Source organism: Mucor velutinosus (assembly GCF_035048745.1).
Source record: "Mucor velutinosus strain NIH1002 chromosome Unknown tig00000041, whole genome shotgun sequence".
Taxonomy (NCBI): Eukaryota; Fungi; Mucoromycota; class Mucoromycetes; order Mucorales; family Mucoraceae; genus Mucor; species Mucor velutinosus.
In genome coordinates this window covers 2047590-2072591 of record NW_027041905.1, presented here as the reverse complement: position 1 = coordinate 2072591, position 25002 = coordinate 2047590, and the positions used below count along the sequence as shown (strand labels likewise).

Here is a 25002-nt window from a genome sequence, read left to right as displayed (position 1 = left end):
AAATTTTGACTCAAATGCTCCCAGATTTTGCTGCAATTTGCATACTTTTAAGCAGTAAGACACAATACAGGCATGCTGTCTCCCCATATATGAGCTTTTCTCATTGATGCAGATAGGGAGTATCGTAAGAGACTCAGATCGCTAATTACTGAAGGGTTCTTACGCGTTGGTGGAGAGTTAAAAAGCGAAATTTCAGTATGTATTAGAAAGATTGTGCAAATGGAGATACCTTTCCTTGATAAGGCAATTATAGATTAAGCAGATTGGAGCTATCTTGCCTGCCACTAAAGAATGATAGCATGATTGATACCTGTGCTCAAAATATGAAGAGTATGAAATAACAAGCCATTTCTACACATGCATTTACTATTTGAACGCATAAAAGTGATAGTCAGCCTTTAACGATTATTGGCATTTAAGGAAGCTTACTGGCGATGCTGAAATGCTCCTATAGCTTGCCGCCCTGATTAACTGGTCAAACATATATACTGATTGCCTTGTTCTCTTTAGATAATTTGACTTGAAAAGTGAACTGTACATCCCTTTCCATACGTCATGAAACTAACTGCTTTTGTAGGCGTCTATACAAAAACAACAACATTCACTAGCACATGTAACATTCGATAGATGCAAGAATCAATATTTGGAAACGATAGTTACTAGTTTAGGAACAAATAGCCAACATTTTGTTCGCAGGCTCCATATCTTTTGATTCCCACGCTCTTTGACGAGCCCACACGCACCTGCTTTGCAGAGATAACTGCAAAGCATGCATGAAAGCATATAAAAAGGGCCGTTTGTTTCATTTTCACATCTTTTCTTTTTTCTACTATTGATCACTTGTTTTTTACTAATGATCACCAACTTATTAAGATCGCGCTCATTGATTCATGCTGCTACGAAAGTGGCTCGCACATCAGCCCCTTTGACCAACGCCCGTTTCCTGTCTACCTTTGACAAGCACCGTTCCGTATTTGAGTCGCTTGGGCTAGACAAGACCAACAACAAAGGTGTCTTTGATGGCGAGTGGAAGGGTTCAGGTCCAGTGGTACCCTCTTACAATCCTGTCAATAACGAAGTGATTGCAGAGGTGATTACAGTAAGTCTCATTTTCTCCCACGGTAAATTTCCCACAGTTGGAAACTGATCCACATTCACGTTGATTGTAGGGTACCACCGATGATTTGAACGTTGCTTTTGAAAAGGTGGCAGAGGCTCAAAAGATCTGGAGAGAGGTAGGTTTTGGCTTCATATATTTCAAATGCGTGTATCTAACGAGCCAAACAGCTTCCCGTGCCCAAACGTGGTCATGTTTTATTGACAATGAGAAACGCACTCGTGGATAACTTGCAGCCTTTGGGAAAGTTGGTTGCCTTGGAGATGGGTAAGATCTTGCCTGAAGGTATTGGAGAGGTACAAGAATACATTGATATCCTCGAATATGCATTGGGTTTGTCACGTATGCTTCAAGGTGCTGTGATTCCATCAGAAAGACCAGGACATGCTATGTTGGAAACCTGGAATCCCTTGGGTACTGTTGGCATCATCAGTGCCTTCAACTTTCCTGTAGCTGTCTATGGCTGGAACTGTGCTATTGCTCTTGTCACTGGTAACGGCACCATCTGGAAGCCTGCACCTACGACATCTTTGGTCTCTATTGCTGTTACTCGCATCATTGCCAAGGCTCTCAAAGATCATGATCTCCCTACTTCGTTGTGCGCTTTGGTCACAGGTGGATCTGACGTCGGCAGCGCCATGACGGCAGATAAGCGTGCACATGTACTTTCATTTACTGGATCAACCAACGTGGGAAGAGAAGTAGGCAAAGTAGTTCAAGGAAGATTCGGCCGCTCTATCTTGGAGCTCGGTGGTAACAATGCGTTGATCGTAACAGATGACTGTGATCTGGACTTGGCTGCAAGAGCCATCTTGTTTGCTGCTGTGGGCACTGCTGGACAGCGTTGTACTACTACTCGTCGCTTGATTGTACAGGAATCTGTGTATGATACGTTGATTGAAAGACTAAAGAAAGCTTACAAGCAAGTCAAGGTGGGTGATCCCTTGGATGAGGGTGTTCTTTGCGGTCCTCTTCATACAAAGGAAGCTGTTGAGATCTACAAGAAAGCTTTAGAAAGAGTCAAACAAGAAGGTGGAGAGATCATTGTTGGTGGTAAAGTGCTTGATGATGGCCCATTGAAGCACGGCAACTTTGTAGAGCCAACCATGACACGTGTGCGCCCTGACATGGAGGTTGTTCAAAATGAATTGTTTGTTCCAATTCTGCATACAATGACATACAAGGTAATCAAAAATTCGTATGGATTTATGACATAGGTCAAATACTGATTCATTATAGACTCTGGATGAGGCTATTGCCATCAACAATAGCGTAGCCCAAGGTTTATCCAGTTCCATCTTCACCAGCAACCCATCTACCATTTTCAAATGGATTGGCCCATCTGGCTCTGATTGTGGTATCATCAATGTCAATATCCCCACCAACGGTGCAGAGATTGGCGGCGCCTTTGGAGGAGAAAAAGAAACTGGCGGTGGTCGTGAGAGTGGAAGTGATAGCTGGAAGCAATACTGTAGACGTGGTACATGTACCATCAACTACTCGGGCACTCTTCCCTTGGCACAAGGCATTAACTTTGGATAATCTGTTTTATATATACAATGGCACTATAATAAATCTTATACGTGTGAAGCATCGAAATGTATTGATGATCCTATATAAAAAGGTAGCTCAAAAGAAGCTCCCGGTTATTACATGCTTCCATATAAAAATTTGGGCTTGTTTTGACGTCGCGGCTAGCTTAACATATCTGGTTAATGCTAATTTCCAAATCTCAATAATGATGCCCACTGGACACTCACATTCAAGCCCTAAAGACCTATAAAATGTGAATCTTGTTTGTATCCTGCATTGTTTGGTGAAACACGAAAAGTTTAATATGACAATATGTTCTGTTTTTTTTTATTATTTTTATAAGCTATTTAACAAAAACTGTGAAAGATATGAACAGGAGAAAGATTGGCTTAATGTAATGTTACAATGGAGTAGGAGTAGCTCGAAACGATGTGGATATTTAGAAACCAGTGTAAATAGCAGCACCAGAACAAGGCTTGGTGGCGATGATAGCATCATCCAACTCCTCTTCGGTAATGCTGGGATAAACCTTGCGGAAAAAGTCGTTCTTGATGTGTTCAATGAGGTTGGCAACATTGTCTTCAGTGGTCAAATGAACAGTGCTTCCACCCCAGCCAGCACCACTCAATCTGGATCCTAACGAGCCATTCTTGCGAGCAACTTCACACACTTGGTCGATCTCAGGACAAGAGCACATGAACAACTTGTTACAAGACTCTTGGGAAAGATTCATAAGGTCACCCAACACCTTCAAGGTGGAATCACCCTTACCGGTTTCACAAGCCTTGTGGAATTCAATGACACGAGAGGCTTCAGACAAGACGTGCTTGGTACGGTGGACAAGACGGTAGTAGTCGGTTTGGACAGGGAAACGAGTCATGTACTTGTCTTGGAGTTCCTTGACAGGAATTTCGAGCATTTGAGAGACTTCTTCGAGAGTATAACCATTGTTGTTGGTATTATCCTTAGGGTAGAATTCTTCGGCCTTCTTGAGGAGATCAGTGAATCTCTCAACTTCATTGAGAGAAGAGTCTTTGTAGTAGAGATCGTATACTTCCTTAAGAGTGTCCACAGCAGGCAAGTTGAGCTTCTTGGCGAGAAAGAGGGCAGCCATGTGAGTTTCAACAACACGCAAGTTGTAGTTGCGAGGAGCAGTGACAAACTTGTCAGCAGTGACCAAGGTGTTGGCAATGATGAATGCCAGCTTGGGAGTGGTAACAGGCAGGGGAACAGCGGCAGTGTGCAACTTGGGAACGAATTCGACATGAAGAGCAAAGTCCTTTTCAGACAAGACGGAGGCACTTTGATCCATACCACCAGAGTTAACACCAACATTGCGTTCAGCGACGATGGCAATTTCAGTGAGCTCAGTCTTGGAGATGGTCAATTTGTTGGCAGTGACAACGGCCAAAGCAGAAGCACAGACAAAAGCAGCAGATGAGGAGAGTCCTCCACCAGCAGGGACAGTACCGTCAACAATCAAGAAGAGGCCCTTGGGCCTGTCCAATTGGAACTTCTCGAGCATACCCTAATCAAAAGAACCGAAACATCAGAATCCAATGTACTCCACCACTCTAAATGTAATGCTTACCTTATAACCACACTTGAAGTAATTGGACCATTCCAATTCAGAGGAATCAATGGTAACAACCTTTTCTTTACCCTCATAATCAAATTCTCTGGCGGGATACTTGGGGTTGATGTTTGCAATGCGGACCTTGGTATCATCATCAGTGGTAGCACCAACAATAATCACATCACGCTCAATGGCCATAGGAAGTACGCCAAAACCACAGTAATCAATGTGCTCACCGATCAAGTTGACACGTCCAGGAGAGCGAACAACGAACTCGGCCTTGCGACCATGGACTTTCTCAAATTCGGCGATGAGTTTCTTGTAACGTTGACTATAAAGACATGTGTAAGTCTATTTATGCAACATGAGACATTGACATTTCGCACTTACTCTTGCTTGGGAACAGCAGCAGGATCGTAAATCTTGTCGAGGGAATCAAAAGAAGGAACAGGAGATGACATTTTAGAGTATTAATGAGTGATAATGAGGGAAAAAAATGGAAATTGTTGTGGAGAATTTAGTCCTTTTTATACCAAATCCTCGAACCTACAGATGGAAATGAAGAAAACGGATCCAAACTGGGTTTTAGACGGGATGTGACTCTGTTGATTTCATAAGCAACGTTGTTGTGATACAACTCTACCTCCTCCAGGCTTTCCTCATTGGAAAAAGTCAGTCGATTTTAGACTTTCCACGGAAATGGGACCTTATGAGCGAAAAACCCAGTTTTTCCAATTTATGCCAACACGCAATCCAAGCATCTGTTTTCCATTGGATTGCATTCGAAATCCAAGGGGCATTTCCATTTGTATGTGTAGATAGCTAAGCTGAATATGCATGTGCGACATGTTGCAATGTTGGAAAAAAATTTAGAGATTTCAAAGGATGCAAAGGGTTGTGATTGATTACTTAATGCTTTGTGGAGTACGTTTGTATGTGAAATACCTATTTCTCAATGATTGTCCTGTCCAATCATAACAACCGAGGTCAATTTGTTCACATTTGGATTCGGTTTGGCTTTTAACCGGATCAAATTGTGGTGGACCAGGCAGCCAGAGGTTGAGATTGAGAGGCGTGAGGTGGCTTCCTGGTTATTTTTTTCCTTCCTTCTCTGTTTTGACTCTCTACATATTACAGCCATCTCATTTCAGAGTGTATATATCAGATTCGAGTTACTTATTCCACTTCACGTCTCGCTTCTCTATTGGGTTAAATTTGTATTCAAAGCATTTCGTTTGTATGTTTTAGTCTTTCTGCAATATATCCATTTTTTTTTCATTACTATCATACTTCCTTCATTTCAACCCATATCTCATTGTTTCAACTTGCATTCGACAGGGTAAGATCAATTTCTCGGGATGCAGTTGCCATGGATACTAATTTCTCGTCGCTATGATGCCCTTCGCTTTATAGAACTCGAAACAAAACGCTTTCAATATGAACAGCAATAATAACAGTAATCACAGCGGTCAGCCATGGATGATGCCATCAGGTAAATACGCTGTAATGCAAATGCATATTGATAGGCAATACTCATCATTGTATTCATAGCATTAGACCATGCATCTGAAACGTTCAATTACATGGTATCAAGACCACCTGGGTCTGTGTTACCGATGCCGCCTCAACATCAGCATCAGCAACATCCACATCATCAACAACAGCAGCAGCAACAGCGCCAACAAGTGTCACCGGTACAAAGCGCTGCTATGCATTCATCAAACCATCAAGAACAATCTGCTTCTCCACCAGCGCAGGCGCATGAATTGGACAATCCAAAAAATAGTAAAGGAAGCAATCGAGCAGTAATTCCATCAAAACGAGCTGCACAAAACCGAGCTGCACAAAAGGCATTTAGACAACGCAGAGAGCAATACATCAAGGATTTGGAAATCAAGGCAAAGGAGATGGAAGATTGGCAGGAGGAAATGGATAAATTGCGTAAAGAGAATGGAGAGCTTCGCGAAAGAGTGGCTGCTTTGGAGAATCAAGTGGTTGTGTTGACAGGAGGAGATGCTAGCAAAATAGCTGAATTGGAGAAACTAAAAGCGAGCACGCCCTCTTTATTAACACCACCCATCAATCCTGAATCCAGTACGCCCTCATCAGCAGCAATAAGAAAAAGCCCTGAGAGATCCATGTCTTTACCCATCACACGAGCTGTGAGTGAGGGCGAGGCCATGGCAAGAAGGGGCAGTGTATCACCCACCACTGTTCAGTCTGTGAAACGATCTCATCATGAATCAAGGCTGCGTCACGAGCAAATAAGCACTACACCAAGCACAACAATAGATTTGGAGGATAATGATAATACTCCAAATAGTAATATCGACGAAGCAGCATCAGCGGCAACGGCAGGTTCATTCACACGTATACCATTGAGAGCACCTAATCCAATATCAGGGTTTGAGACTCCATCGTATCACCCAACTGATCACACACCAGCTTTAATTGGAAACGATACAGTAGATGATGTTCATAAAAGACGTAAATTAGATGATTCTATCATGGGACAACAACATCAACAGCAACAGCAGCAGCAATCAACGCAACAGCCTATGGGTCAGGCACCGATAGCCAATGTTGTTGATGCTAATAGCTTTCCAACGCCAATGATACACAATTCGACAAATAATCCTATCTTAATATCTATTCAACAAGAGCAACCTCAATTGCAACATCCCCCAAATGATTTCTGGAGTAACAATGGTAACGCAAACGCACAGCATATGCCAGCTGATAACATGGTTGCAGCACCGCCTGGTGTTGGCGATTTTGATCTCGATTTCGACTTTGATCCCTTCTTTGAAGATGAATTTGGACCCACTATTACCAGTAACAACGACTTTTTGCCAAATGCCAACAGTGGGCAAGTGTTGGATGATTTGTTTGCCATGCTGCAGACGAGACAAAGACCTCAGATCCCAATGGTGCCTTCTGAGGAAACTACTGAACCTAGTAGCAATACGACTAATTTTAATGACAGTTTAGGAAGGTTAGGCTAATTCGACCTTTTTTCTTGAATCTCTCTTACTCATATAACCCTCCCATCTCGTATTCTATTTTTTTCTCGCTCTATCATCGCCATTAAGTGTAAATCTTTCATACCGTCGCTCTTTTTCCCGGCCTACTCATTGTCCTGACAATTCGATGAAATTGTAATAAAGACATTACCTGTGCATTAAATGATAACATTTGGCATTTCCATTCATTCGGCTCCTGAACAAGGTTGATTAAGTAATCAACTACTATTAATTCTCCTTGGAAAATCTGGGAAACTGATAGTTTTATATACCATGTGTGCCTTTTTTTTTCCATCCCATAACAATCCCAATCCTCCTCCACAACTTTTTGCCATTTTTATACCTCGGACAGTTTTCCTCTTTAACCCTCACTCGATGGCCGCAATATCCTCTGGTATCAGCCTACTGATCAAATCATTTGTATGCCCAACAGTTGACACTCACTGACTCCATCATGGCACAAAACACACTTGATCAATACAGAAAACTAAAAACATCATGGACAAGGGTCATTGGTTTTTTGGATTGAATGATTGAAGAACCGAATCTGTTCTTTTTTTATGTAATCAGCTATCAGCATTGTAAAATGCAGGAATAAGTTGATTGGATGCCTCTCCATGAAACTTCTTGTTTATCCAACTGTCAGAAAATTGCTCTTTTTGTATGATGGCGCCACCTAATTTTGCTCAGGATTCATGCATGAAGATTCTCAACATTGTATAACGTGGTTTGAATTGCAACTTTGTTGTGGCATACAGGCTCACCCTTCATTACACTTAATTTACTGTATAAAGTGTCTGTGGTATTCCTTTTTGTCAATTGTAGCTCTGTTCCTCCAGGGATGCTTCAGTCTTGACGGCAATGTACAATTTTGCATTTGGCAATAGGAGGGATGCATTTTGCAGCAAACGAAGCCACCTTATAGGTAAGCAGATAGCAGCACCATTAAAAGATGGCAATCTTAGGAGGAAATAGTACTAGTCAGCTCGCAATACCCTTTTCATAAGATTTATATAACATCAATTACCACGATGTAAAGGCTTCAATTACTTGCTCCGCAATAACCTCAGCAATTAGTAGTATGGCTTTGACTCTGTCAGCCAAAACTGGTTCAAACTCAGGTGAACATTTTTTGCTTTTTTTTTGTTAATCTTTATTCTAATTCGACTTCTTCAAATTATTTTGTAGGATTCGACTATAGAAATTGTAATAATTTTCCCTCACTTCCTTAAGCTTTGTAGAAGTACTTTTCAAAGCGAATTCAATGGTGCTAGCTATAGTAGATGTTTTGAACAACCTTTTTGAGTATTATTTGGAAATATGAAATGTCGTTTTTGGACTAAATGTCGAGATTTTACATATCAAGGTTTCGCAAAAGTGATTTCAGGGGTTGCTTTGGATCGATAGAAACATTTTGATTTAGCATATGAGGCTCTTTCGCGTAACCATCACTACCCCTAAGGTGAAAATTACGCCACTGCTTAAATCACATCTACAACCTTATAACCACCAGCGTTCCACTACCCATCCTCATGGCTACCACCACTGACCTCTCTTGGGTCACGGTCCTCTCTCGAGGCCTCTCCAAGAAGGTCATCAATGCTCCACAACAGCGAGCTAAAGATGACCATTTTAAACTAATTCCTGAAGTTATGTTCGAACACGAAGATCTGAAGGCCGAGGTGCTCACTCGTAAAGCTACTGCCATCCTGCAGCAAGCTTTGACACCGGGATCGGTTTTGTTTACCTTTCCAAACAAACTTTTTGTGCATCGTACAACAGCGTATCGCCTCATTCAGGAACAAATAGCTGCTAATGTCCAGTTTCGCCCCCTTAGTCTGTATCACCAGAAGTCAACTGGAGATCTCTTGGTGGAAGCTAAATTTGACTCCCCTGAGGATGCCAAACGAGCCATCAACAACGGCATCACTCATGGCGATGTGGTATACAAAGCTACTGCTGTCAAGGACAACAGCGAGGGCAAACTCACCCATGTGCAAATGACTATTGTCCGCATGCCAAACATGACCACTTTTCTGGAGGACTTGCAACGCTCGCTGAAATACTATGGTAAGCTATACCAAATCAAGAAGTACACTGTTGATGGCTTCTTTGAGGGTCATGTCAGCTTCCTGATCGACACTTCGGTCAAGTACACTGACGCGGAAGGTCACTCCTACGACGTACAGCCTTTGAGTCGCATGCTTTACCTTTCCGCCTGGGATGTCTATGTGCCAGCGACATACAGAGGAGCACCACCAGTTTGCCATTTCTGCCGTCAGAGTGGACACATTCGCGCTGCTTGTCCTATCCTAGCTAAACGCAAATGCTTCAAATGTCACAAGTTGGGACACACTGTTAAGTTCTGTCGAGAGGAAGAGAAGCCTTTTGACGAAGCAATCGCCGAATATGAGTCGAGCCAAAGGGATCACACTGATTCCTACTCAGTCACTCCAATTGATAAAGATAACGAAAAAGAGAAGGGCCACTGAGCATCTCCTGCGATCAATGGTATTCTCGCGCAGCAACTGCCATCTCAGCCCACCACCACAGACAAGCTAGCCGGCAAAACGACCGAGCTCAAAAGTAGCCAGATCAGTACCTTGTTTTCCGCAGATGACAGCCAAACCTGGGACCAGTCTCCGGATGTGATGGAGGTAGATCCCCAGACCCTCCAGCGTTCTCCCAACGGTAGCGATGCTTCTAAACATGCTCCGTTAGCTTCGTCCTTCCATATGCATTTGGATCCCAAGTTATCTGCTGACAATGTCTCCTCTCCCAATGATTTCCAGACTGATGTGCCCTCTCTCCGCCGTCATTCTATGAGCTCGACGTCTATGTCGCAGCCAACAGTGTATCAGGACGCCCATAGGGCATAATGATACAACAATCATTGCGTATAGGTACCCTTAATGCCCGGAGCATCTTTAAGGGTTCCTCTAAAACTACACAGAAGGAATTCACTTCCTTCTTACGCTCCAAATCCCTCCAGCTGGATATTCTTTGTCTGCAGGAGGTCTCTCATTTTCGTCAACAGGCTCATCTCTCTGATGACAATATTCGTGAATTCTCTTTTATGTTTCCTCGCTGCTCTTTTGTTATATCTAAACACTGCGCTATCGTCTGTCTTCGCAAAGACTTAGAACTTACGGACACAGCCATCTCTCTCGATGAACGCTGCGTTACCGCCTCTGTTACGGATGCCCACCACACCATCTGCAAAGTGGCCAATGTATACATCCCAGTGCAGAAGGCAGATCGCCACGCTTTCCTTCCGGTGCTGATGTCTATGCCCTGTTGGTCGGATATACTGGACTCCCAATGGATTCTGCTTGGAGATTTCAATATCCATTTACATAACCCGGTCGAAGCTCGAAGCCCTAGGATCAAACCTTTTGTGGAATGGCTGAATACCCACTTCCTCAATTGTTTTCCGAAAGGTACAATGACGCTCCCTCGAACCGGTACCACCATTGATTATGTTTTTTGTCCTCCCCGTATGGCTACTCGTATGGTCAATGCTCAGACGCATCACATCCCTCAACCGTGGACAGATCACAGTCTTCTCACTGCTGATTTGATCACATCTGGTGTGAAGTTGGGCCCTGGCAGCTGGCGGTTTAACCCATACTTGTTGGAAAACATTGAATTCCAAGCTCTCTTGGATAAAACCATAGAACTCTTTCTGGCTTCGGATTACTGTGATGGGGTTGCGGCTGATGCTAGTGTATCGGGGGATGGCCCTGAGGGTATGGGTCTACGGCCCGTCCAAGAGAAATGGGAGTCTCTCAAGGCGGTGATCAAGTACTGTGCTCAGCAGTTCACAAAAGGCCAAAAGGCTCGCTACAAAGCTCGCGTCTCCCACTTTCAACGTGAACGGGAACAGCTGCTTGGTGACGAGGAGGAGTCGGCTAGGATCAAGACACTGGAACAACTTATTGAGCAAAAGATTCAAGAGGATACTCGTCAAGCTATGCTGCGTTCGGCCACTCGTTGGCTTGAGATGGGGGAGCAGAACAACAAGTATTTCTTTCGTGTGATTAAGGATCGTGAAGCCCAACAAACCATCCAATCCTTGAAAAAGGCCGGCACTGGTGAGAAATTGACTGACATGAGTGAAATTCTTCAAGAAGCTCGATCTTTCTATCAGGTTCTCTACACTCCTGATGACATTGATCTGGCTGCTGTGAACTCTCTTTTTGCAAATATCCCTGACGATGCGAAGCTTCAAGAGGCGGAGGCGGAAAGGCTCATGGAACCACCTTCTACAGACTCTGTCTTGCTGTTGCTTGACCATGCACCCAAGAACAAGTCTCCCGGTTTAGATGGCCTTCCATTTGAGGTTTATCCCTACTTGGCTGCGAAATTTCCGCCGATTCTGCTTCTCTTGCAACAAGTGTTGACGGATGCTCTGAATGGCGTTTTTCCTGAATCGTGGAAGCAAACGCGGATGGTGCTCCTGTTCAAAAAGGGTGACCCAGAATTGCTCAAAAACTGGCGTCCTCTTTCCCTGATTAACAGTGATGCTAAGATATTTACCAAGCTGCTAGCTAACCGGTTCAAGCGTGTTCTGTCTAAGCTCGTCACTCCATATCAAACGGGCTTTATGCCTCACCGTTTGATATCGGATAACGCTTGGCTCAACCAAACGCTGATGACCAACCTCCGTGCGGCTGCTCCTGATGATCCCAATGTTTCAGTGCTTTTGGACCAGGAAAAAGCATATGACCGTGTCAATCCTACATATCTGCGGATGGTGCTACATCAGTTTGGATTTCCAGCCTCTTTGGTAGAAAGCGTGTCAAGTTTGTTCTTTGGAACTCACATCTCACTGTCCATCAATGGCTGGTTGGGAGCTCCTATCCAACAACAACGTGGCCTACGACAGGGAGATCCTCTCTCGCCATTGCTTTTCAATCTCGCTTTTGAGCCTTTCCTTCGGACCATTCTGGCTTGTTCAGAGTTACGCGGTGTGGCTATGTCTACCAATACTCGCTCCCCTCTTGCAGGTCGTACCTCGAATGCTTCGTCTCAAATACCTCCACATGGCAACCATGATCTCTTACGTGCTCCAGAGAGCCCTCCACGGATCAAACTACTCAGTTATGCTGATGATCTAGAAGTCTTTCTGACGTCCACGGCGGAATGGCCAGTGCTTTTGTCTCTCTTGTCTCTTTATGGCAAAGCGTCCAATGCCAAGGTCAATCTGAATAAAACAATTTTGGTGTCGCTGTCTGGCAAGCGTCATGAATCGTGGACACATTTGGCGGAAACGTCCAATATAGAGTGGTACGATGAATCTTCGATTGGCTCCGTGAGATACCTCGGCTATCCTCTGTATCACACCAAGGAACAGTTGGCTCATTTTCTGGATTCAGTAACGGTGAACCTACAGCGTCAGTGCAATTTGCTCAAGAAACGGCAGCTATCCATACGTGGTAAGGGTTTAGTGGCAAATTCCCTTCTTTTGTCTCGTATGTGGCATCTTCTTCGTGTGGTTGTGGTGCCAGCTGAGTGGCTTCAGGAGGTCAAGCGCATTGTACGAACGTACATCGTCTCGTTTTGGCCGGTGGTGTCATGGGATTCCCTTTGCCTTCCTCGCAAACATGGAGGTCTAGGATTAGTCGACATTGAGAATCAGCATCTCGCTCTGCATCTCATATATGTCAAACGTTTACTTCTTCCTCGTGCTCAGACTGATTTTCTCTCTCCTTGGCTGCTGTATACCTTTCATGTATACTCGGGTCACGCTACTGCTCTTCCTTTGCTGATGTATCCTCGTACTTACATGCCTCGTTTGCGAAAATGCCCTCATCTAGCACATCTCGCTCGTTTGATCTCTCGGTTGCCCACTCTGACTCCCTATACTCAGTGGCCGTCTTGGTGGTTCCTCGATCTACCTTGGTCAAGTGTCTGCTCCCTTTCACCAACAGAGACCTTGTCTAGGGCTAGTGACAAACTCCCACCACATGCGTTGATTGCCAACCTCTTGAGTGTGCTTCCAGATACTAACATCTTGGCATGTGTACGTCCTCTTGATGCCATCTCCTTGCAACATCTGTTCAATGCTCTGTGCCCCTTTGTAGGTCCTTCTGTGTGGATCATTCCTGCTCCTCTTAGATCGGTTATGGCCTTCACTGACCAAGAACGCACCGCCATGTTGGAGAGCCAGCCTACCCCCTCTCCACCCACTGCTAGCTTTTCGCATTGGTATATCACCACCGGCCCTAGATCAAAAGCTACAATGGCCCAGATCAAGCTCGGTGCATTACGCCGTTATTGGCACCCATCATTTGATTTGCTTCGTGGCCCAGCCCACCCTCCTCGGTATCGCCCAACTCATCTTTTGATTCCTCCTCGCCTCTGGCGTGATTTTTGGTCCCTCTGTCTTCCTGCCAAGGCATTCACACCCTGGTGGCGTTTGCTCCATGGCCATCTCTCTGTGCAGGCTCGCCTACATATCATCAACCGTGCCAGGCATCCCTCCCCACTCTGTAAGTTGTGTACTGAAGCGCCTGAAGATGAATACCATCTGGTCGTCGGCTGTGACATGAAATCCCTCTTCTGGTTTGAGGTCATCTCCCACCTCGGTCTTTCCGATCTGTTCCCTACGGACAATGCCATCTGGATTGGTCTCTCTACCCTTCACGACCAGGAAAAAAATCCTCTGGATATTTCCATCTTGGAACTTCTTGGAGCTGCTTTCTCTTCTCTATGGCAGCATCATTGGAGCTGTTCTCTTGATGGTAAATCATGGCGTACTCAGATAGTTTTCTCCTCTTTTCTCGCCGATCACTCCAAATTGATTTCTTCTTTCTTAGACGACATGTAAGCAACCTCATGGTCCCGTACTGTCGTTTTCTTTATTCTCAATAAAAGACACTTTTAAATACAAAAAAAAAAATTTTTGATTTAGCATATGCCATAGTAAAAGTCTTCATTTTGTAGGTCAAAAACGCGATCGTTTGATTTTCGATGAAAATCATGAGGGGTACCTCATGCTTTTTGGTCAAATTTCGTCCATGTTTTTTTGGTCCTCAAAAAGTTGAGCAAAGGGTTTAGGAAGTTACTGCTAGATGCGAGCAATTGTTTGGCGCTATTCCAGCGGTCCAAAACGACTTTTAGCGCGAAAAAACACGACTCAATATATCTAAATATCACTGATTTTTGCAGACTAGCCAGCAGTAAGAGGTGATGCAACTATGCTGTCTACTTGTTTATGAGTTTTCCTCATTGATGCAGACGTATTGCATTATAGATGAATCAAATCTGTAGGTTTGAAGCCTTTTGAAGGGGTTTACTTGAAAGATGAAAGAGTGCAAAAGTAGGTTTTCCAGCTTTTGAAGACTTCAGATTGATACAGTTTATAACTTCATGCATGTCTCTCTACTTACTATGGGACGCAGAAATCCGAGTTCGCTTATCAATAAGATACCCCAAGTGATATATGCACTAGGCTCCCTCTGTGAACATCGGATATCGTGGAACAGCCACCATTTACATATGAATCATCACAATTTGGTAAGATCAGGTTTTCGAGTTTATTTGACAGAATTTTGACCTTTATCAATATTTCGTCCTTTCAAGGATCGCTCAGTTAATGTGTCCAATATACATCTTGGCATCAACGCTATTTCAATGCGCTTTGTTGAATCGTACCTGCTAGTACAGCATTGTCTCGGTCAGCTCCGATATTCATATACAAAAGTGTTCTATTCTTGAAAAATACAAATACAAAAACGCTATTGAATGCATGTCTCGAAAACTTGTATAGTTACTTGAATTATACAAGCTTTACTGTTGATGAAGCGACACCATACGGTGAGTTAGAGGATGTATTTTTGTATTTGAAACCAAACGGTGTATTAAATCACATTAATGTTACCAAGGTTGAACATTGTGTCACCCAATTTTATTAAAAGCACTAATATTTAGTCTGTGATTATTTGGTATGTGCGTCGTATATTCTGTTGAATAAAATGATGAATGACAACTAGAGCATGTATGAAATATAAACAATTTATATATTTTATTTTTGATTGAAAAAATGGAGGAAAGAAAGAGTGAGATAAAAAAAAAAGACCATAAAAAATTAATAGTGAATGTTTCTTTTCTAAATGGGCAATGAAAAAAACAAATCATAAATAACTTAAGAGAGGAAGAAGGGGGAATCTACGTTGAACATGCAAGCAATTTTGGGTATCAAAATAACAAACCCTGGTGTTGCTTATTATAAGAAAGAAAAGAAGACGACATAGTGGTAAAAGAGAAATAGGTAGAAATGGGTACGAGGGGCTAAATATGAAATCCATATTTTTACATGCCCATTTGATACATTCTTTCAAGAGCTTGCTTTTGCAAGACAGACTCTTGAAATTTTCTCAATTGTTCATTTTCATTCATCATACGTTCTAATTCGGCCAACAAGGAAGTTTGGTTCTTCTTCAAATGTTGCAAATGTTGAACAGCTACACAAAACACAGAAGCGTCAATGACAAATGCACCGCAGTGATTTTAGATGCAATGTAACTTACTGCGATGTAACAGAGCAGCTTTGCTCATCTTCTTATTAACACAACCAGGTAAATGTTGACGCAATTCCTCAAAACCATCCTTGATTTGAGCACGACGCTTTTGTTCAGATTGAATGTGAATTTGACGACGCACTTCTTGTGCAGAAACACCATCAGCATCATCTTCAAGGTCACTGCTGCTAGATGAATTGTTGTGAGGTTGATCTTCATCGGCACTGGTAGATGATGGCACATCTTTTTTGCTGCCATTGTTTGTGCGTCTGCGTTTCTTGCTGTTGGATGATCCATTCTCATAAGTTTCTTTCGAGTATTGGTGAAACTCGGGTAAGAATGATTCAGGTAATTTGTTGACATTGGCAATCTTTTCAGTGATAGTAGCTTGATGATGAGGTGATAATAAAGGTGTTGATACAGTAGGAGGTGAAAGGCGGCTGGACATGGATTCAGGGCTAGATGATCCTTGCTGTTGTTGATGTTGAATGTGAGTGATAGTGGAGGCAGAGGGAGAAGCGGAGGGGGGAAGCGTTACATGACAAGCAGAGTTGGTAGTTTGATACATATCATAAGGTGCAGGTGCCATCATGATAGGTTGACTTAATGTATCAAGACCATTGGTATCATAGTAACCAAATGCTAATGGAAAGAGTGTTAAATGACGTCAGTTGATTCAATTATACACGCAAAATGTACCTGAAGGATAAAGTTGAGCATCGTAAGATTCAACCTTTGGCATGGTAGAATAAGTAGTGGGCATGATATATTCGTCAAAGCCAAATTCAGTTTCGATATTGTTCATTTTTTCAGGATAAAGAAGGGTGATGGAAGGGGAAGAAGGAAGGTAAGATTTTTGCTGAGATGTAGTTGTTGTTGTTTGAAGGAAAGTATGTTGCAAAAAGATGTGATTTAGCTGGTATTTAAAGAGTGATAACCAACCAAGATTTGCTTTGAGTTGTCTTGAAAGAAAAAGGGGTGTTGTATAAAGAAGAAGAAGAAAAGAAAAGGGCAAAAAGGAAGCATGGTTATATAGCTAGTAAGCAGGTAGTGTTCATAGATTTAATTATCACTGTTGTACAAATATAAATCTTGTTATCAGGTTTAATAATAAGCTTGCCTTCTGTGTATTTGTTTACGGCAGCATCACTTGCGTTTGCTCTTACTACTCAAAACCTTGATTCAGCTTGAAACACGTATAAAGTCAATTTTGCATTAGACATGAGTCAAAAGCAGATTTCATCTCGTCAAAGAAAAGAGAATTCAATATATATTTTGAGTAACCCTTCTGATGCAAATCATATCGTCTCATTGGATTGAATGCTGTTACACCTCTTGTTTGTTCTTAAACTCCACTTGCTCCCCTTTCTTGCCAACACTCCTTGTTTTCTGTACTAAATGATGGAAAAAAAAAAAAGACTCGGTATCATTTGTATCACTGTGTGTAAATGCAGACAGAGTGAGTGAGAATACAGCTGTATTGTAGCCATGGCTGCCTATGACCGAGAATTAACATGTTTGCAGCCTGTGATGCCATATCAATGACACGCGGCTGGATGCCATGCCTTCTTACGTGTACATCATTTAGCTCAATTGACTTTGTCAGGTATATATTGAGTGCATGAGGCAATTAGAGCATCTACAGTGGAAGACATTCTCATTGAACTCTATATTGTTCAACAAAAAACGGCTGATTTTATTCACTTTAAAATTATCATCTGCGACCAGATATCAATGCTATACATTTCATTGTTCATTTCTCTGATTCAAAATACCAGACGGTTTATTTCGGTAATGAGAATTTACATAATTGTCCCTGCCTCTCCTTACTCCCACTATATTCTGGTCTAGAGTCATCCTAAACCAGTGGTACAGAAACGAGCCAATCTCATACTATGATGCTCATACAAATTGGGCCATTTGATGAATGCTGTTGCTGTCTATACTTGCAGGCACAAAGGAAGACGCGTGGAAGCATATCGGCATTAGTGACTCTCCATGATGCAATTTGCAAATGCATCTTAGATGTGTATGCAGTGGCGATCTCTGGCCAACATGTAGGGTTGCAAAATGTAAAATGGCTAGTGCACGGCATTTATTTCGAGGAACAGATTGGGTATGTTTGTCCAGAGCTCTCTATTTATAGCCTCTGGATACCGAGAAACAAACGCACTGTGTGTCCTTATTTGAACATAAGGGGCAATATCCGATGGCCAATTCTTATATATCTATTGAATAGCATCACTCGGCGCATCACGAATTCATTTCTGTCGAGCAAATGTCATCCCAGTCTTGCAATGTTGATTCCACTATGCTTGGTTGATTAATCCAGATGGACAGCAGCACCATACCTTCCTCTCTTGTTGTTAAGCTCGAAAATCCAGCGGCAGACACCATAGATCTCTTGGTATTCAATTCGCTCTTGAACATGTCTGTGATCGTGCTGATCCTTTCCACTAATGATGATAGGAGTTCAATGGCATGTCAACAGGCAATGCGCCATTTCTTACCATAGGTTTTTAGCGGGCATGTCAGGTAAATCGCTTGCTGATCCACGAATGCTGCACCATGCGAGTCTCTTGTCCGTTCATAGACGGTGAGCAATTCCCTGTGTATATTCAGCATCTTGGCATACTGCTTGGCCATCTTTTCTACTAAATCCGCCAAAACAGCATTCTGCCTTTGTATCAGTAATTGTATTTTGGAGTCAAACTTCTGTATGATGTTGGGGAATTCCATGGTCAATTGGGGATGCCAATATTGTGTTTCATCCACATATCTATAAACAAGATCTAAGTAACCTCTTCTATTCGACATGATACCACTCATCTACCTCGATTGGATGGCAAGATTTGTCAGAGTATTTGCTACCGGAAAAGAGTGCGAATTGATTTCTTCCCATGTAGTGCAAGCCCTTTTCAGCTCTTCTACCAGTGTAGTGAGTTTTCGCTGAAGCGTGCCACTATTTTGTGCCATTTGGATGTAACGCGTGGAAAAATGAAAAAGGTGCCTCTATTTGACAAATTACATTTTCTTTTAAATAGCCGCATCGTTTCTAAATCATCACGCTTTGTTTCTTTCAATTATACACATGGCACAAGGTAAGCTAGCCATAGCTGATAATATTGATATCTACTAAACAGAGCACTGTCTTCTAGAAAACAAAGAGGTTTGTCTGTTGGACAACTGTATCGACCAGTGCACATTGCTAATATTTGCCACACTACTAGACTTTAGAACAGCAGGTGCTCGAGCTTACAAAACAACTTGAAGCTAGCAGCACAGCCAATAAAGCCACAGCACAGATCCTACTCCAAAGAGCACAGGTGTACGAGCTCTTAGATCAGATTGACAAAGCAACTGAAGATGTACAAATTGCTCTCAAACGCGATGCCCAGGTAAAAGCAGAGGCAACAGAACTCCTGTCTCGATTCAACACGCACAAACAACAACAGCCATCAGCAACAACATCAGCAGTAGAAGAAGAGGATCCTCGAGTGGCATCCTTTCAAAAGCATCTAGCCAGTCTCGAGAAATCACAGGATAGCGCCAGCATTCGACAGTTTGTCAGCTCCAACGATTTCGTGCTTGTTTTGACAGCTTGTGGCACACCTGATACCCCACCTCGTATCAAGAGTCTGTCCTTTATGATTCTTACTCGACTCTTCAACCCACAAGACGAACCCAAATCATACCCTATGACCTATATTATCGAGCAATGTGCTGCTTGTTTTTCGCATTGCGTGGACCAAGGCAAAAACGAGACCAAACTACTCGCCTATCGCACCTTGACAGCCATTTTCCAGACCAGTATGACAGTAGGATCCGCTATTTTATGCCAGGAAGGTACAATCGAGGAGATGATGGATGTAGTCGAATTTGAGACGGTGCCTGTGCAGCTGGCCATCGCGGAAGTATTGACTATCGCCTCTTCTGACAAGACATGTCGCAAGCAAATCATGAAATACGCTGTACATTGGCTGGCGAAGATGGCAGGTCAGTCCAAGACAGATCCCCGGTTGAAAGCGACTGCTGGTACTGCATTGACGAAACTGCGTGCTCAATCGGATCTACCCACGGACGATGGTGCCAGCACCGCTGCTTCCAATGTCACTGAAGCCACACCCTCTTTGGAAGACGCTATGCGAAAAATGAGCCTCACCAACGACACACTGATCAACTCACTCAAAGATATCATCAAGTCGAAATCATCCGACGCGTCACTGGTACTGAACGCAGTAGAGGGATTAGCTTATGCTTGCTTAAAGCCAGATGTCAAGTCATCCTTGGGCGATGATGAAGAATTCCTCAAATGCCTCTCTACATTGACGATCAGCACAGCAAGACAGGACACTGCCAGCTCCAACCCTCTGTTGTTTGGTATTGGCACCATCCTTGTCAATATCACCATGTATCGGCCAGTGATGGATGACCATCAAAAGCAGATGAAGAAATTGAGGGATTTAGCCAATGCCAAGCAACGACAAGCAGCAGGAGCAGCAGCACAACAAGAAGAGAAAGAGGATCCTAGAGAGGATGACAAAGCAGTGGAGGAGCGCATCAAGAAGGCCGTCAAGCAAGGTGCTGCTATGGCTCTCATGGTGTTATCCAAGAACAGCAGTGTCAATATCCGTGCTGTTGCCGCACAGACCTACCTCAATTTAGTGACACCACAAGCAACACGAGGTCAACTGTTACAGCAAGGCATTGTCAAGGGCCTACTACCACTGTCTCGTGACACCAACAGTGGCATCATTGCCTCTCAAGCCTTGGCCAAGCTGGCCATCACAACCGACCCACGCATTGCTTTTGTAGGAGACACCATCTTGGACCTTGTTCGACCCTTCTTGGCCCTGTGCAAAGACAATGCTCAATTACGGCAATTTGAGGGGCTGATGGCATTGACCAATCTCGCCTCTGTGGATGATCGTGTGCGTCAATTAATTGAGCACGCAGATGGCATGTCTGTATTTGAGAATCTGCAGCTATCCAATAACGATATGGTACAACGTGCGGCTACAGAGATGGTGTGCAACATGACGTTCTGTGATCCCGTGTTTGAGCGATACAGCGATCCTTCTAAATCACAAAATAGAATTCGATTATTGATGATTCTGTCAGATCACGAAGATCCTGCTACACGACGTGCTGCTTCAGGCGCATTGGCCATTTTAGCCAATAGTCCCGGCACGTGTGCGATGATACTCAAAGTGGATAAATGCTATGAACGAATGGCGCGATGGCTCTCAATGGAAGAAACAGTGGATGTGCAGCATCGAGGCATTGAAGTGCTGCGTTGTTTGATTGAGCACAAGGGGAAGCCTGTCGTGGATGAGCTTGTCAAGGTGGATGCGGATAGGATGTTGATGGCGCTTGTCAAGCAGTGCCAGGTGCAGCAAGTGCGCTCTGCCTCTATGGAGGTGCTCAAGATGTTTGTGCAAAACGGCGTTCAGTTAAAGGCATGATGTTTGCCGATTTAAATATCCTGCAATAAAAAAAAAAAGCTACGTTTCGTTTCTTTGATGTCATCTGCAGGAATTAAGTGCCTCTTGAAAACCGCATCAGCACATGCCAACGCGTCTGTTTGGAATTAATGCTTCAGCTTTGGACTGGTTTAAAGCGAGCTATACGCACTGATTCCCCTCTTTTATCATTTTTCATTCTCTCAAACATGTCGTCTGCATGGGATAAGCTACCTTTTGAAGTGCTCACATATATATTCGAGCACAATGTCGACTCCAACAGCCGATACATTCAGACAAGAAAAGACTTTTATAATTACCAACTTGTCTGCAAAGGTTGGAGCAAAGCAGCACAATCACTTTTGTATAGACGTATCAGCTGTCAAGATGATAATATAGAAGACGAGTTACAAAGGTTTGTTCAGTTCATCTTTACGATAAAGGTGTTGGCACCACATACGGGGGATTTTGTCAAAACGATCACCGTCTGCGATCATCTGGATCGACTGGAAGAACCTTTGACAGCTTTGGATGCGATATTCAACAGTTGCCCAAAATTGGAGGATTTCTACTGCAACGGCTCATCAAAAGAGGTCGCATGGCCCTATCTTTTAACACTACCAGATGCAAGATTAGGCAACATTCGATCAATTGTTGAGGATAAAGACTCTCTCAATTACTCATTTTTGTATCCATTCGTTGCCTCCAAATTGGACAAATCCTTATCAAAACTGCATTTTGTGGAAATCCACCGACAGTCAACATGGCACTCGAGATATCTACTTGACAAGCTGTCTCAATTTGTTTCGCTGCGAGAATTGGCCTTGGATGAATGTGAATTCAATTCCTACGGCCAGATATGTCAAGTGCTTGACAAATGCAGCTCTACAGTAACCAAATTATCCATTAGCAAATATTGGCCTGTGTCGTCCCTGGAAGTTGCAATCAGCGAGGTCGCCAATCCCAACTACAGCATCAAAGAAATATCCATTAGCCGCAGTTTGATGAATACAGTGTCCTACTTTGCCGCCAAATTCAAAAATTTGCAAAAGTTGACAATGGAGCAGGTGGTCCCACTGAAGATGATAGATCCTGATTGGATTCATGGCCTGACGGATTTGTGTTCTTCACTTAGAGAATACAACTTGTGCTTTAACCTGGGGTTAGAGACGGTCATCAAAGACCGATGCATTGATCTGACCAAGAAAGCATCGCCAAAGGACACATTTCTTGTGATTGATTACATTGTCGAAAATGAAGGAGACCCATATGAAGATGACATGTTTGATTTATCAGGGAGGATCACCTTGAAGAAAAACGGCACCCGCTCTGGCATTGAAGTCAGTCTGCCACGGACTGAATTCGACGAGGACTATACTGACAGTGAATTCGATTATCATACCCATTGGTTTGACAACTACTCGCCAAACCATATCACTATCAAACATATCGAAGAAGCAGATTTCATAAAGTCAGCGTTAGAATCCGGACACCTCTCAATGGCTACAACACCTACTGAATTCGCAATTAGCCTCAGAGATTTCCAACGACGTGAATTGATAGGGGCAAAGAATTGGACAATCTTGACCAGATCTTTACTTAGCACTGCTGATACAACTGACGCAGTGGTGTCATTTAGTGGCATGTTTGTCCCTAATCTCAATGGACGCACAACGCATCTAGAAACATCCAGCAGCCCAAACGTCAAACAATTGACATTTAGCAACTCTATTCTTTATCACCAAGTACTACCCATTGTTTCAAAATGGCTGCCAAACATAGACATCCTCATATTCAATGCCTGCTTCATACTCTTGGAGGAACCTTATACGCTAAGCATCAATCTTCCAGAAACCAAATTACGACGTTTAGCAATCGTAACGGGCGCCCCCTCTTTTATGAATGCCCTACCCTATGAGGCAACAGTCGGCAGAAGTCAATCGAGAAACATAGACCTTATCAGCGCTTTGTTTCCCGGAAATCAATACACTTTGAGAGTTAAAGCTAATGAAAAAACGTACTTATACAATGTAAAGAACAATACCAGCTCACCTATCAGCAATCAAGATCAAGCAGACTATTGCGGCACTAACGATAATTTTCTCATTTGGATTCAATGCAAAGAATTGGAGGAGCTCTCCATAGCTAATGAGAGAGATAGCTACGGGCTTGAACATCGATTTGCACTTTGATTATCGCATCATTGTTGCTGTTGAATAAATTGTTGTATCATAGTCAAAAAAAAATGAAGCAGACTTGAAACTGAAAGGAGAATTGTTATATGCAAGAAAGGAGGCAGCAAAAGAATTTCAGATAAAAGCGGAAAACGAGATATACATCAAGGAACCAAAACTAACTATCTGATTTGTGTACATTCCTTTTGCACTAGTAGAGGACGCATTGAACATTGATGCTGAGCATTATTTCAAGCCTTTAGCTAGCCTGTAACTGCACCATTAACTTTTTGTCGCCTAATAATGACCTCAATAAAAGGACATGAATAGTCAAACCGTCATACGGCGTGAGTTCATATATTTACAGTCGTTAAACACTAATCTCAAGCTTTATTTAGGAAGTTAAACTTACAAATTTTGATGGTAAGCCAAAACAATCAATGTTAAGAAAAGTGATGATATGTAACAGATAATTGTTAGCTTCAGCTATGGTCTCCATTAGATAGAGACCCCCCCCCCTCCCCTTTGAATAGCTTCACAAATAGCACTAACCTTTACGGCATCCATGCTATCAGTCGCCAAAATTGATTGAATCTCCGATTGGCGTTCTGCCTTGATTTGTTAATTTCTGAACTTTTGGAGCTCGATTCGACCTATTTTGCCAGATTCGACTATATAGTTTGTGATGATCTTCCCATCCTTCCCTAATCTTTCTTGTAGTACTTTTGAAGGCGCATCCAATGATGCTAATTAAAATAGGCGTTTTGGACAAGCTTGTTGAGTATTCCTTGAAAATATGAAATGATGTTTTGAGGCAAATTGTCGAGATTTTACATATCAAGGTTTCGTAAAAGTGAGTTCAGAGGTTGCTTTGGATCGAGAGAAACACTTTGATCTGATATGTACCATAGCAAAAGTCTTTGTTTTTGGGGAGAGAAATGCGATCGTTTGATTTTTGATGGAAACTATGAGGTATCCCTCATGGTTTTTGGTCGATTTCGGTCGATGTTTTTTACATCCCTAAAAAGTTGAGCAAAGGTAACAGTAAGTAAGCGCTAGATGCGAGCAATTGTTTGGCGCTCTTCCAGTGGTCCAAAACGGCTTTTAACGCGAAAAAAATACGACTCAAATGCATCCAACTTTCGCTGTGTTTTACATATTATTGACGAGTGAGAGGTAATACTAGTATGCTATCTGCCCATATATGGATTGTTTCTATGGATAAAGATGCAGAGCATTGTAGGATAGTCTGATCCGCTGTTATGAAGGGGTTCTTCTGGATGATAGGCAGTCCAGATGTCTGCATCAATAGGATGGTCGATGAAGCTTACAATATTTTGATGGGAAAGCCGTAACCACGAACAGTGGCTCGTATTGAAGCATAGAGATACTCGTATTTCTTCCATAAACTGAATTTATGAGCAACTTCTACTTTATTGTATGTATTAATGCCTGCAGAGTTATTTGCATGCTTTTGTCAGAGAATCACTGCCTTTAATATCCCCGTTGTGACAGAAATGTTGTGTCCAAGCTAATGAGATTATCCAATGTAACGAGTATTACAACTTTCATTAAAAGCATAACCCCAAGAC

At 42.8% G+C, this 25002-nt stretch overlaps 9 protein-coding genes across 9 annotated transcripts; 6 read left to right on the top strand and 3 right to left on the bottom strand.

Moving 5' to 3' along the window:
- Positions 1–853: 853 nt before the first annotated feature.
- On the top strand, positions 854–2659 carry ILV6_1 (acetolactate synthase, regulatory subunit; the record flags this gene model as incomplete). The annotated part of the gene is made up of 4 exons (XM_064820271.1): positions 854–1099; positions 1170–1235; positions 1288–2301; positions 2357–2659. The coding sequence occupies 4 exons, from the start codon at positions 854–856 to the stop codon at positions 2657–2659; spliced, it is 1629 nt and encodes a 542-aa protein (XP_064684191.1).
- Positions 2660–3089: 430 nt separating this feature from the next.
- On the bottom strand, positions 3090–4687 carry SNF4_1 (AMP-activated serine/threonine-protein kinase regulatory subunit; the record flags this gene model as incomplete). The annotated part of the gene is made up of 3 exons (XM_064820270.1): positions 3090–4178; positions 4242–4557; positions 4617–4687. The coding sequence occupies 3 exons, from the start codon at positions 4685–4687 to the stop codon at positions 3090–3092; spliced, it is 1476 nt and encodes a 491-aa protein (XP_064684190.1).
- Positions 4688–5663: 976 nt separating this feature from the next.
- Positions 5664–7231, top strand: ATC70_000862 (uncharacterized protein; the record flags this gene model as incomplete). The annotated part of the gene is made up of 2 exons (XM_064820269.1): positions 5664–5718; positions 5778–7231. The coding sequence occupies 2 exons, from the start codon at positions 5664–5666 to the stop codon at positions 7229–7231; spliced, it is 1509 nt and encodes a 502-aa protein (XP_064684189.1).
- A 1550-nt stretch (positions 7232–8781) lies between these two features.
- ATC70_000861 (uncharacterized protein) lies at positions 8782–10128 on the top strand (the record flags this gene model as incomplete). The annotated part of the gene is made up of 2 exons (XM_064820268.1): positions 8782–9696; positions 9775–10128. 2 exons carry the CDS (start codon positions 8782–8784, stop codon positions 10126–10128), a joined length of 1269 nt encoding a protein of 422 aa, XP_064684188.1.
- Positions 10129–10325: 197 nt separating this feature from the next.
- Positions 10326–14081, top strand: ATC70_000860 (uncharacterized protein; the record flags this gene model as incomplete). Its single annotated transcript, XM_064820267.1, has 1 exon — positions 10326–14081. The coding sequence occupies one exon, from the start codon at positions 10326–10328 to the stop codon at positions 14079–14081; it is 3756 nt and encodes a 1251-aa protein (XP_064684187.1).
- A 1484-nt stretch (positions 14082–15565) lies between these two features.
- rpl15_1 (60S ribosomal protein L15) lies at positions 15566–16579 on the bottom strand (the record flags this gene model as incomplete). Its single annotated transcript, XM_064820266.1, has 3 exons — positions 15566–15717; positions 15784–16416; positions 16474–16579. 3 exons carry the CDS (start codon positions 16577–16579, stop codon positions 15566–15568), a joined length of 891 nt encoding a protein of 296 aa, XP_064684186.1.
- A 1448-nt stretch (positions 16580–18027) lies between these two features.
- ATC70_000858 (uncharacterized protein) lies at positions 18028–18750 on the bottom strand (the record flags this gene model as incomplete). The annotated part of the gene is made up of 3 exons (XM_064820265.1): positions 18028–18230; positions 18285–18553; positions 18608–18750. The coding sequence occupies 3 exons, from the start codon at positions 18748–18750 to the stop codon at positions 18028–18030; spliced, it is 615 nt and encodes a 204-aa protein (XP_064684185.1).
- Positions 18751–18865: 115 nt separating this feature from the next.
- ATC70_000857 (uncharacterized protein) lies at positions 18866–21239 on the top strand (the record flags this gene model as incomplete). The annotated part of the gene is made up of 3 exons (XM_064820264.1): positions 18866–18875; positions 18933–18943; positions 19005–21239. The coding sequence occupies 3 exons, from the start codon at positions 18866–18868 to the stop codon at positions 21237–21239; spliced, it is 2256 nt and encodes a 751-aa protein (XP_064684184.1).
- Positions 21240–21445: 206 nt separating this feature from the next.
- Positions 21446–23428, top strand: PGA5 (1,3-beta-glucanosyltransferase; the record flags this gene model as incomplete). The annotated part of the gene is made up of 1 exon (XM_064820263.1): positions 21446–23428. One exon carries the CDS (start codon positions 21446–21448, stop codon positions 23426–23428), a length of 1983 nt encoding a protein of 660 aa, XP_064684183.1.
- Between the last annotated feature and the right edge of the window lie 1574 nt (positions 23429–25002).